A 13,969-nucleotide genomic window follows, 5' to 3' on the forward strand; every position below is an offset into this window, starting at 1 on the left:
TATGCTTTAAAATATTTAATTTGTTTCATTTAATAACAGTTTAAAATATTTTTACACAATTTTAAATTGTCGCTGAATGCCGATGGGTCTGTGCCTTCGAAGCCTAAACTGCCAAAAACTACCAAAAAACTAATGTTTGAAATGTCACCGTATTTCAGAATGATTTCGCTTAAAATTTAGTTTTTTGCCAAAAAGGGCTAGTTTTTTGTATATTGTTAAGCACGTGCCACTACCTGCAAAAAAGAGTCGTGTAATTCTAATTGGCACCTGAGCGCGGGCTAGTCCAACGCTCAAAAAAACCAGTGTAGGTGTGCTCTCCGAAATCGCCGCGCCGTTTTACTTAACAATAGACAAAGGATAAGCCGGGGTCCGTTTGAAATCGAAAGACTATAATAGTGTACGCACCTGATATTGTGTATCCACGCATGGATATCCTTGGGCCGGTGCACGCGCAGCTCGAACATCTCGGGCTCGGCGGGCCCGCTGCAGATCAGGTACAGCCCGCGGCCCTCGGCGCCCGCCTTCTCGCGGACTAGCAGCTTTACTAAAGATACCACTCCAGTCTGCAACAAACACATTGTGCAACGAGACTGATCAAATGGGTGCAATAACCTTGCTTAAAGCAGCAGCAACGCAGCTTCGGGCAAACTCGGCTCCGTTCGGCTCAGCATTGCTCCGAGCAATTAGCCTCATGCATGAAGTTTATATTTGAACGAAATATGTTTTATTCGGATGTTTGTTATCGTTATATCATGTTACAAATGCATTTTCGTTTTTAAATTACCATTTAATTACCTTAAATTATAATTAAAAAGTACAAAAATTTGCCCGCGAAAAGCTAGTGAGCGAAACGCTCGAAACGCCACGTGACGTCACGCGTTCGACAGATTAGTGTCATTAGTAGCAAACGTCAGTTGGGCCGCCCAACGTGTGACGTCATCACGCTCTGTCGAATTCGCGCCAAAAATTATGAGCGTTTCAACCGCTTAAAAATTTTCAACATTTTAAATATTTTTTAATAAAATAATGTTAAGGTTTACAAAAGTATTTTTATCATTTCCGGTGTTCCAACGATATCAATTATGAATCCAAAAATAAAAATAAATTCATGCATGGAGCTAATTATTGGGGTTGGCACGGTCTGTGTTCGGTCGGAATTGTATGCATACGCTTATACTTTGTTTACACAAATGGTGACGCCATTCCACTGCGCAATTCACCACACGACTGAGCGCGCTGGTGTAACTAAATGCGATTTTGACTCATCGGCCCCATTCGTAGTGCTCGTAAGGCCGGTCTTTACAAAGTAATATATATGTCTATGGCGTTAGGAGGTTAAACTATATGAATGGTGAGGCAACATTTGGGCTTAAAAATATGAATTATCAAAATTACCTTATTGTCAGGTGTGAAGAAGGTGTATTTGTTGTTATTGTCATGCAAAAAGAACAGTACATCTGTCAGCACGATCACTAGCAGCGTCTGCATTTTGCTGCGACCCTGCATTAACGTCGCTACCCCTTCGAACCTGAAACAAATGCTCATACTGATCATTGTGATACTACAAACAAAAAAACCGGCCGAGTGCGAGTCGGACTCACACACGAAGGGTTCCGTACCATTAACTATAAAAACGGTCACCCATCCAAGTACTGACCCCGCCCGTCGTTGCTTAACTTCGGTCAAAAATCACGTTTGTTGTATGGGAGCCCCACATAAATCTCTATTTTATTCTGTTTTAGTATTTGTTGTTATAGCGGCAACCGAAATACATCAGCTGTGAAAGTTTCAGCTGTCTAGCTATCACAGATCACGAGATACAGCCTGGTGACAGACGGACAGCGGAGTCTTAGTAATAGGGTCCCGTTTTTACCCTTTGGGTACGGAACCCTAAAAAGAGGAAAAAACAATCTTACCTTAAATAGTAATTTCATAGCTTTCGAATTTCGATATTGTAAGGTAACGTTTTTAAAATAAATAAAAATCGACAAAATTCGATCAAAATTGACACTTGGCGCGCATGATCTATCCCGTTCTTTCTTACGAAATGTGACAGTGGCAGCGGCCAACCGATAGAACGGCCTTAAAATAAATATTTCTGAAATAGTGTTAGCCCGTGGTGTTAGCTCAGGATAGAACACGTGGTCAAACACTTTGAATAAACTCGCCATTTTTGCCAATTCATTAGAACCTTTAGATTTGACAGTATTTAGCGAAGATGTAAAATAGTCCTCCGATTGTGCCCTAAGTTGAAACAGTGGGGCGACACTCCTCCTTTCGGGCATTCTCGGCTCCGTTCGGCTCAGCATTGCTCCGAGAAATTATTAGGGTTGACACAACTTGAAGTCCCTTTGCGTGACCACAGATAAGATAATGACTTGAATTTTGACAACCCTAAATAGCCGAAAGGGATAGTGTCATACATTAGAAGGGGACAGCGTGATTCGTCCCTGAATCGCTGTCAAACTTCGGTTTTTTAGAAAGTGTCCTTTCTGTACGGTAGTACTATTATTTATTCTGTGGTTGATCTCAAATAGTGTGAATGAGTCATACACAGCTTTTAAAACAAAAGTTATCTTTCTTGTGGACAATAGTTACAATGGCACGCGCCGTAGCACGCGTTCAGACTCAATGGCACACAATGGCCGACCGCTAGGCACAAAAGGAACAATGGCTTTTGTTTAACAGATTACCGTCTCAGGCATAAAAATCATTTGAGAGGATGCAGACTATAACAGGTTGTGTTGTTTTGTTAAAGCAACCCCTTGAAGTGCATAAGGGTTTAATCAGACAATTAGGCCTTAACTTACATATGAGTACAAGGTTCCAATTAATTCAGCAAAATTGGTTATTCTAATTTAAACTCTAACAGCGCTTACTTAAGACTCCTGTTCCCTTGCAGTATGTCGCTCTTCTTAAACTTGCGCCCGCGGAAGTTGGCGAACGACTTCGCGTCGATTCGATGATAGCTCTCCAGTTTCTTGTTTTCTCGCTCTGTCGCTGCCACCTGGTTGTCCACGTCGACCACGTCTACTAAAATTGTGAACTCTAACAGCACTCACTTAAGACTCCTGTTCCCTTGCAGTATGTCGCTCTTCTTAAACTTGCGCCCGCGGAAGTTGGCGAACGACTTCGCGTCGATTCGGTGGTAGATCTCCAGTTTCCTGTCTTCTCGCTCTTTCGCTGCCACCTGGTTGTCCACGTCTACTAAAATTTCCTGTTTAAAATAAATCAAAATTAGTACGAGGAAGCGTTGGTAATTTTACACCAAATTTTACATCAAAGGTCGCGGTTTCGAAGTGTTCGGACTCCGGCAAATTATTGTCAATGAGTTTCTTGGAACTAATGTACAAAGCTTAGAATCAATTTAAAAGTAGAAAAATTACTGACTTGGGTGAGACTTGGCTCAGTTGGCAGAGCGCTGGAGTATCGATCCAGAAGCCGTGAGTTCAAGTCTCACCCAAGGCAGTAGTTTTTCCACTTTTAAATTTATTCTAAGCTTAATAGCACCGTTCGCAGATGTTTCTCTCCTTCTTCTTCTTCCTCGCGTTATCCCGGCATTTTGCCACGGCTCATGGGAGCCTGGGGTCCGCTCGACAACTAATCCTAAGAATTGACGTAGGCACTAGTTTTTACGAAGGCGACTGCCATCTGACCTTCCAACCCAGAGGAGGAACTGGGCCTTGTTAGGATTAGTCCGGTTTCCTCACGATGTTTTCCTTCACCGAAAAGCGACTGGTAAATATCACATGAGTTTTCGCTTGTTAAAAACTAATGTACAATCGCTTTACGGTGAAGAAAAACATCGTACCGTACAGTCCCAATCAGGCCTAATTTCTTTCTAGGACGAAAGGTCAGATGGCAGCCGCTTTTGTAAAAACAAGTGCTTTTTTGCTGGACAACGCTAGGAAGATGATGATGATTAAATGAGGGAGTAGAATTACAAATTGTTAAAATATTAAAATTGATAAAAGGTATGATTTTTCAATGTACACCGGCGGTAATATGGTCGCATTTTTATCACCTGTCAAATGTCATGCGTCACTTTCGCACTAACATACTTGTTAAAACATGACAGGCATGATGACATTGATGACAGATGATTAAAAAAAACCGACCGTCTAGCCCTACAGGATGGCCTAAAAATACGTTTTTTTATAATTGTTGAAAATTTTAAGAAACGTTTGCGTTTATGTATAAAATCCAGACGAAAATATATTGAAGAAAATAAGTTTTATAAGTACATGATTGTAGTTTAAATTTTTGATGACAATTTATCAAAGAAGGTATGTAAGAAAAATATTCCTAAAATGTTTTTCTCAACGTATTTATCCAAAAATATATTGATTTAAACTAACACGATTTTCACTCATAATTTTAACCAAAACCCGCAAAACCCGCGCAGCATGATGTTGATACAATTCCTCGCCAGTCTGCCTGTGATCACGAACGTAACGTCACGTTCGAAACGTCAGACCATATATAAACGTAAGTTTTTACGCGATGAACACCTGTAAAATGTTTACTGGTACCTTAACGCCGCACAGCGCCTTCTGCAGGAGCTCCCTCTCGTTGATGTCATCTCCCGCCGTTTTCAGTAACGGTTCCAGTAGCAATGGATATTTGGTCAGCCTCTGCGCCACAAATAGCACGCACTCTGGGACACCCTGGCATAGAAAATTGTTGATAAGTCCGATATATATATTAACCTCGTAAGGCCCACCATACAACGTTTTCCTATTATTAATTTGAACCTTGTTGTATAGAAGATTAGGGTGACTTTCGTTTGTTCTAGAAAACAATGAAACAAAAGAAATGCTACTTAATTCAGTTAGTGTAAGGTTCAAATTAGATTAAAACAGTGTACATTGTAATGCACATTGGGCCTTACAAGGTTAATATGAAGCTTAGAAATAAATTAAAAGTGGAAACATTCACTGTCCTGGGTGGGACTTGAACCCACGACCACTGGAACACTAGTACAGTGCTCTACCATCTGAGCAACCAAAACAAGCGATGGGCGATTTCTGCTTGATATAAAATTAATTTAGTATGGGATAGCGCATCGTTACTGGTGAATAGGGTTGGCCGGTCGAAATAATTAACAGATGGCGCCAGCATAGCTTGCCCTGTCAATCCCTAGAATTGTGTCAAATTTTTGTTTTTTTAAGAAGTGTAACACTCTTACGGTAGATGTCGCTAGAACCTCCCTAATGGCTAATATATGGTAGAAATATTCGCTGCATTGGGTACATGTTATGCAACCTGATTAGTGATTACTGTTAAAGTCCTTAAGGATTATTTGTTGAATGTTTTATATTAAAGACGGTAAAGCGTTGTCAAAAAATACCTGGAACAGTATAAGAAATGATGTATCGTAAAAATATAAGTATGTTTGATACCTTCTTCCTAAGCAGAGGGTTCTGTTGGCACTTGCGTATGAACCGCGCCAGCCGGGGCTCCCGCGCGCAGCACTCCTTGAACACGTCCACGGCGTCGCGGTGCCGAGAACAGAATTCACCTGAACGATAAAACTTGAATGTGGATCATTTTAGTATCTGATCACTGATTCTGTTGCAAACTTGCAAAGAATTTTGTGGGCATTGATTTACTTGGTGGCTATACCAAGCACAATATTTATTAATCACCAAGAACACTAAATTTCAGTGCAAAATGTTGGAACTATCTCTGTGGTAGGTGTCATTTAATTGCCTAGGTAGGTACGCTTGATTCGGGGATGCATTATAATGGCCGGCGCAGCGAAGGTGTCAGCTAGTATATCAGCCACCGACGCTATCTGCGCCGACGCTCGCTGCCGTGTCCGTAGTCGAGATAGTAAGGAGGCGTGTAACGTCCCTAGTAACTATACATAGTGATAAAACCTAAGTCATTAGGCTTATCTTACCATAAACAGCCCTAGTCGGTGACTGGTCGATGCAGCAAAAGTGTCAGCCAGAATATCAGCCACCGACGCTATCTAAGCTGAAGCTCGTTGCCGTGCCCGTAGTCGAGATAATAAATCCCCATGCATAGTTTTTCTAGACATATAAACCCAAGAACAAAATAGAGTTATCTTACCGTAAGCAGCCTTTAGTCGGTGCCTGGTCGACGCAGCAAAAGTGTCAGCCAGAATATCAGCCACCGACGCTATCTGAGCTGAAGCTCGTTGCCTTGCTCGTAGTCGAGATAATAAATCCCCATGCATAGTTTTTTTACACATATAAATCCAAGAACAAGATAGAGTTATCTTACCGTAAGCTGCCTTTAGTCGGTGCCTGGCCGGAGCAGCAAAGGTGTCAGGCAGAATATAATATCACCCACCGACGCTATCTAAGCTGAAGCTCGTTGCCGTGCTCGTAGTCGAGATAATAAATCCCCATGCATAGTTTTTTTACACATATAAATCCAAGAACAAGATAGAGTTATCTTACCGTAAGCAGCCTTTAGTCGGTGTCTGGCCGGCGCAGCAAAGGTGTCAGCTAGTATATCAGCCACCGACGCTATCTGCGCGGACGCTCGCTGCCGTGCCCGTAGTCGAGATAGTAAGGCAGCGTGTAACGTCCATAGTTCTTCTACGCAGGGGAACATTCGGGATACTTGGGCTGAGCTTATGCCGGGGAATCGGAGCATGCCTTCTGCGAACATCTATGGAAAACAATATCGTATAAATATTCGGTTTATTACTTAGATCTCTTTTCAATGACACACCCCTGAGATTTGTTTAGGATAAAAAAAATGTTAGATCCCATATACATCAGCGACTGTAAGTATTAGGTAAAATAAATATAGTGACCGAAATTGTCATCAAAATATGAGGTCATACTTCGAAGGCCTCAATTAACCTCGGTTCACCTCGTTGGGGCAAATCTCTAGTAAACAAGGTAGTAGTTATGTTTTTTTTTATACCACGTCGGTGGCAATCAAGCATACGGCCCGCCTGATGGTAAGCAGTTACCGTAGCCCATGGACGCCTGCAACACCGGAGATATTACCCGCGCATTAAAAACCTGTACATTCCTTTTTTGAAGAACCCCATACGTAAACGTTACCTTTTGCATCAGCCTTATCGTAAGGCAATGGTGTTTCTCAGTCAATATCAGCTCGTAAATATGCTCCTGCCTCTTCGTCTCCCGATCCCCGATGGCCCTGGAAGCGAACGTGAAAATGCTAATTTTACGCCATAGTTGCCCTCGGCTCTACCAAGCAACAGGAAATGAAAGAAGCGAGTGCACTACGACTAAATACTCTACAGAATCGAGTGGGCAAAGAAATAGAACGAGGGTGCTTACAGGCAACTCGAGTTACGGTTTTTCTACCCTTAGCCATATGCCTTTAACTATAAGGAAGACTTTCACCATGGACTCCACCCCGATAACACTAAGATTATAAGATTATTTATTTAGTTGTGATAATATATATATATATATATATATATATGTATATATATGTATTTATGGGTATATATTTGTGTTTATATGGATATGTATTGTATATATATGTTTATTTTATATTCTAGATTACAGGTTTTAATTATTTACGTTTGTAATAATTGAACCATAATTTACTTTCTGTTCATAGTGTTTGTTTGTCTATCTTGATCTGTTTATTGTTTCATTCTCAATTGCTCAAAGGTTGACTGGAAGAGATCCCTTATAGGGATAAGTCCGCCTTTGTACATTGTATATATTTATGTTCTTTTATTGTGTTTGTAATCTGTCTTATGTACAATAAAGTGTTTACATACATACATAACACAAAAATAAAAAGATAGACCCAAAATTCGAGATCTAATAGGGAATATTACGCGAAACTCTGCGTAGAGGGCGTCACTAGCACAACAGGGCCTACCGAGAAACACGAAAGTTTCTGCCTCTCTATTAGTCTTGCATATTCGATCGATAGAGAGATAACAAAATTTCCATTTTCGCGGTTCGCGGTAGGCCATATGTAAACAAACCGCCTTGATGCATCAACGTCATAGTGAAAACTTGTCAAACTGTTGTATAATATAAGTTACTCTATGGTTTTCGATAGGTGCTAGAGCTGCACTCTTGCGGCAGAATTTTGCAGTAATACTCCCTATTAGCCAAATTGTTTGTTATACTGCCAAAATTCTTTTGGCGATACCGATGTTGGTCCTATTATAAAACTCGAATACATTTTACTAGTCGCACTTAAACTATCGTGAGACATATTTCAAAATATTTATCAGTACGGTTTTTACTCACTATTATTTTGCACGACGTACAACCGCCGCGGACACTCGTGCCTGACGATGGATTCCCAAAGAATCCGAAACATGTCGCCAAAAGCGACTAAAAATAATAGTGAGTAAAAACCGTACTGATAAATACATTTTACTAGCGCAATATGGCTAAGTTTAAAAAATAGTCTGTATAGTATATACGTCGAAAGCCCCTTAGCTTAAGATTTAAAAGTGAAAAGTACCGTTTTGTACTGTAAGTTGTGCTACTGATTAAAACTTGGAACCGAAACTCAATATGCCTGAGAAAGCAGCTTACATAACAACAAGATTAAAGTATGTATTTCAAGTTACAGAGGATATCAACCAATCAACTACTGATAGACAATATTTGTGTACCTATACGTAGTTAAAGTGCATTAAGAGATTGTGTCGATTTTACTCAATCAGCGGCGGTATCATGGTCGCATTTTTATCACTTGTCATGTCATGCGTCACTTTCGCACTTACATACTTGTTAGAACGTGACAGGCATGATGACAGATGATAAAAAACCGACCATCATAGCCCTACTGGAGTGAATAAATGAGCTACAGATATATAGTAAAGAGTAATGCAAACGAGTGTACTAAGTATGTATAGACATTCTAATTACTGTGGTGTAATAATGTGGAAATGAGCTTGTGGTGTATGCAAACAAGTTTAGATAAAGAGCATTTGAAATAGTCGATATAGTTTATATTGTTTAGTGTTCCCCTAATTTAGGTGGGTAACGACCCAATAAGTTGGGAACTCCTGTACTAAAGAGTAATTTTATTGATTGGATTTATCACACGTAAGTGACATATCACGAGATTTTGATTTGAAGTCACACAATTTATGTGGTTAACGAGAATAAATGTCATATAGTTACGAAAGTTACCAAGGCATCCAGTGCCTAGGGATGGAATCGAAACCACGTCTTCAGAATTCGCGCCTGATGACATAACCACTACGCCACCTAGATAACAGCGATATCGGTGGAAATTTCTCGAGTAAACCGTTTTGTATAGGCGCGTGTGCTGAAGACGCATGTTCCCCCGCCCTGAGCACCGGAGGCATTGGTCATTTTTAAAGTCATATTTATATATTACTAGCTTTTGCCCGCGACTTCGTCTGCGTGGAATTAGTAATTTGGGTACCTTAATTCTTATCTGCTTTTTAATCCATCCTTTTTCACCCCCAAATTGGTCCACACTATACATTTCCACCCCATTTTTTACACCCTTAAGGGATGATTTCGGGGATAAAAGTTATTCTATATCCTTTCCCACAGCTCAAACTATCCCCATACCAAGTTTCATCTAAATCGGTTCAGCGGTTATTGATTCCCCATACAAATTTCCAACCCCCTTTTCAGTAGGAGTAGAGAGTTCTGGGATAAAAAGTATCCTATGTCCTTCCCAGGGACTCAAACTATCTGTATACCAAATTTCAACTAAATCGGTTCAGCAGTTTAAGCGTGAAGAGGTAACACACAGACAGACAGACAGACTTTCGCATTTATAATATTATAGTATGGATGACATCTGTTTAAAATTTACATAGTAATGTTGTTACTTGAAATGAAATAGTTAATAGAATTATTTTATTTGTCCCATAATTAATTTATGCCGTATGTGGTTGCAATGCCGGATTAAGCCAGCGCGGAGCTTGTAGCAAATTCTCTCATGGGGCCCATGGATTGATTTAATTTTGTTTGACGAAGTGAACGAGGTGAAACTTAGGTTCTTTTACGGCCACAATGCGTAGGACCCGCAGACGCGCGGAGCCCGTGGCATTTGCTAATTTTGCCACGTGGCTAATCCGCCACTGTGTGGTTGTCCTGTTATCAGGAATTTACCTAAACTAAAATTTAGTGATATTTAACAACGTTTCTTAGTCGGCCGAACGCCATTACACCCCATGACCGGAACATAGCATATAGTTGATACTCACTTAGCCAGTCCTTTAGGCGCGCCCGCAGCCCAAGTGTCAGGCTCTAAGGCACCCAAGCCTAGTAAAATAGCCTCTTCGCCCAGTAGGTCGGGGGTCAGATAGGCCTCCGGCCACTCTGACGCTCCTGCGTCGTCTGACGCACTGAAAAGGAAATAGTTGTGTTGTGATTAGCAAATGTAAGGGGGATAAAACATCCCACCACATACCATCGGATGTCGTGAGTGTTGTGTGTAGGCAAAGTGACAACCCTAGCGTACAAGTTAATAATCAATATCAAGTGCGGGTAGTTCGCAAAACCAGCGCGGCAAGAAGATGTTGATACAATTCCTCGCCAGTTTGCCTGTGACCACGAACGTAACGTCACGTTCGAAACGTAAGGCCATAAATAAACGCAAGTTTGTACGCGATTAATTGCCGTGTTAGTCTTAAAATTATGAGTGAAAATCAGTATAACAGTATACGATAACCAGTGAGATATGGACCCCTGCCTGGCAGCTGTGAGTTCTATTCCTAAGGCATTAGGATATTTAATTTTGATACCCAGATGCATTACGAGCACGCAATTAGGTACTTTCTTAAATAGCAAATGAACTACTTTGCCATCGATTTTGGCATATGAAAATCATTATTTATATATTAAGTTTTAAATTATACTTTAATGGGTTTGGCCGGTCGAAATAATTAGCAGATGGCGCCAGCATAGCTTGCCCTGTCAATCCCTAGAATTGTGCCAAATTTTTGTTTTTTTAATGCCCTGGATGCCAGCCCTTTAAGCCAAATCTCATAGAAAAAGGGGCAAGCTATGATGGCGCCATCTCTGCAAACCTTTGACTGTTGCCAACCCCATTAATGATGAGTTGATGACTTACTTGCTTTGGTCGTGCTTGTGGTCGGAGTCTTTGTCGTCATTGCACACGTGGCCGGTGCTGAAACGAGACGCAAGGTCAGTCTCTTTCTAGCATGCGTTAGCGAATATGGCAACACAGAAATTACCATACATGTTTTAATTCAATTTATTCCACTAAATTTTGCTACAATTTTATGCGAGATTTTGATGGTAAAGATTCATTTAATAAAATGTCTAATCTTTTGTCGTGCCACGCCGCAAAATACTGGACATAACACTAGAAACTTGTTCAAAAAGGAGCAAAAACGACCAACAAGCTTATACAATCCATATGAGGCACATCCATATTTTATCAAGGTTTGAGTAGGCAAAGTATTATTATTACTGTTAAAGTCCTAAGCATTTTTTTAAATTATGAATTCCACAATCAATCGACATGTATTTTGGTAAGTCTATGCGCCAAGTAGAGCTGTATTAGTAAATTGAAAAATTATCTTTATAGACAAGTAAATCAGTGGTATATAAACTAATGTAAGTACATATTTCTGTGTTGCCATATGAGGAACGGAGTGAAATGCAAACGGGGTCAATCTCAACCGACGCAACACGTGAAACATCATGGTTCACCAGCTTCGACAAAGCTGTAAGTTTATAAACAAACCAATCACAAAACACGCTCTGCAAAGCCTAAATAATAAAAAAAGAAGCCATTGACAGTAAAAGAAACACTTCCACAGTTTGAATAAGAAATTCATGCAGATTTGTTAATAAAAGTGTAATCAAATGTATATACATGTACTTAATAAATACGGAACAGATAATCTGAAATTGTATCAGGGACGTCCAGGCAGAATAACATTTTATAGCCCTTCGACATGAGGAAACACCTCTTTAAAGCAGTGGCATAACTAGGGGGGGGCAGAGGGGGCAAGTGCCCCGGGCGCCATCCAAGGGGGGGCGCCAAAATGGGCAAAAGGCAGCAGCAGGTAAACTTTTGTCAGTCGTCAGGGGGCGCAAATTTTGGTGACTGCCCCGGGCGCCATATCCTCTAGCTACTTGCTTTAAAGCAAGGCACACATTTTAAGTCAGTTACTGCTAATGCTATAAGCTAACTATAACTTTACAATGGTTTTGGTCCTAACTGATTGCCATCTAATTAAACTTTTTAAAGCTTAGTCATACATAGTCTCATTCATACATAAACTTACTACTTTACGATGGAAAATTTAATTAGCTTTCTTCATAAAATGTCAGAGAAAACGAAAATAACTTTGATGTTGTGAAATCATCTGCCTGAGCATCCCTCCCCGAACACACTGAACCTAAAATCCTCAGCGAAAACAAATCGAAACAAAAATATCAGAACGAACTACGACAACAATTTCGACCAGAAACTACCTCAAGAGAAAGATACACAAGTAAGGCGTTGTGGATGAGACGAACCAGCTAGAAGATCTTGGTAATGTGTATGGAGACGTGGCGTACTGATGTGTAACCAAAAATATTTTAAATTATAACAAGCTCTATCTACACACATATCATAATCCCTGTATGATGCGTTCAAAAACCGCAAATTACGGCCAGCGTGAAGATAAACTGTTCGGTAAGATCAATTTTTATATCTGTTAAAATGTTGTTATTGCATAATACAATTATTATAACAATATCGATTTTTTAATTACAAAAGCAGTTATTTGATTTTAGTCCGGTGGCCGACTGCATGAAATCCTACCTGATAAAAAATAGGCAATACCTACTCTGTAAGAGCAGTTGAAGCTACTAAAAGTTAGCTACCCCTACAGAGTACGTATTTTCTAATTTTTTATCTGCTCCTGAACACATCATAGAGAGCTTATAATATGGGTGTAGATAAAGCAATGTACGTAACTATACATAATTAGGCATTAAAACAGTCGTGATGTTTTATGAAGCTCGCTTTCGGCTCGTTTCATAAACCCACACTCGTATTTTAATGCATTTCATTATGTAGCAGTCGCATGAACTACTATTAAAATCGGCTTGTTGTAATTTTATGTTCTGTCACCGACTGTCTTAAGCCGGTTGTAGGCGTCCGGTGTTTTCGCCGGAAAACGCACCGTGTTACGCGACTACATCCAGTTTTGCATGTGGCTACCGACAGCTACACCCAAGAAAACTAGACATCGTCGCTGAACCCAGAGAATTGGCGAAAACACCGGACGTCTATAACCGGCCTTAGTCCCTTAGGCCTTTATTTTAATGTTAGAACTCCGAAGATGAGAACTGTAAATGTTGTATTTTGCGTTTAAAAACAATTTTTCATTAAAAGCAAACTAATCTAACATTTATTGATACAAAAAGAAACCATTGACACTTCACCTTAAAAAATAAACCATCTACCTAAGAACTAAAAATCTAACAAAATAAATAACCGAACAAAACCAAATCTCGCAACCAGGATCACATAACCGCGCCGAAGTCGAGTAAGAGAGAAACGAAACGATGACTCATGGACATGTGTGATGAGAGAGTAGGAGAGAGACAGCGCGATGTCGCAGCATTCCCGCACTTACTGCACGCCGAGTTTTGTAGCCACACGGCGCCACGGCGAGTAACATCCCGACTGCTTCTTGCTAGCGTGCCGCGAAAATAAACACACGCATAAGAATAGAAACCGTAGGTAGGGATCGCAAGGTCTCTTTTCCAGTGTCCGGCGATTGGCGTTTGCGCTGTTTCGATTCTATATCTGTATTCTTATGACTGTGCGTCTTTAGGCTGGTTTGACAGCGACGCGGGTGAAAAAACAGAAGTGACATAACTCAAAAACCCAATTACTAGTTTTAATTGGGAAAAATCGCTAATTAGTAAGAAATATGTTTTAATGGCACCTCAATTTTTCCACAGTTGAATGATTTTCTTTATAAGAAGACATTCCGTTCGACACAATCAACTAATTATAAAAA

General features: G+C 40.3%; 1 protein-coding gene across 1 annotated transcript in view; it reads right to left on the reverse strand.

Moving 5' to 3' along the window:
• The window catches only part of LOC134754556 (rho guanine nucleotide exchange factor 18), a 66,972-nt gene that overhangs the window by 18,734 nt on the left and 34,269 nt on the right, over positions 1–13,969 (reverse strand). The window contains exons 14-22 of the mRNA XM_063690866.1: positions 11,050–11,106; positions 10,181–10,321; positions 7,050–7,146; positions 6,432–6,645; positions 5,403–5,521; positions 4,533–4,667; positions 3,063–3,217; positions 1,396–1,528; positions 406–563 (exon numbers count right to left, since the gene is read on the reverse strand). Of these exons, the coding sequence (XP_063546936.1) occupies positions 406–563; positions 1,396–1,528; positions 3,063–3,217; positions 4,533–4,667; positions 5,403–5,521; positions 6,432–6,645; positions 7,050–7,146; positions 10,181–10,321; positions 11,050–11,106 (1,209 nt within the window). The remainder of the gene's footprint in view (positions 1–405; positions 564–1,395; positions 1,529–3,062; positions 3,218–4,532; positions 4,668–5,402; positions 5,522–6,431; positions 6,646–7,049; positions 7,147–10,180; positions 10,322–11,049; positions 11,107–13,969) is intronic.

Source organism: Cydia strobilella, chromosome 2 (assembly GCF_947568885.1).
Source record: "Cydia strobilella chromosome 2, ilCydStro3.1, whole genome shotgun sequence".
In the NCBI taxonomy this organism is placed as follows: Eukaryota; Metazoa; Arthropoda; class Insecta; order Lepidoptera; family Tortricidae; genus Cydia; species Cydia strobilella.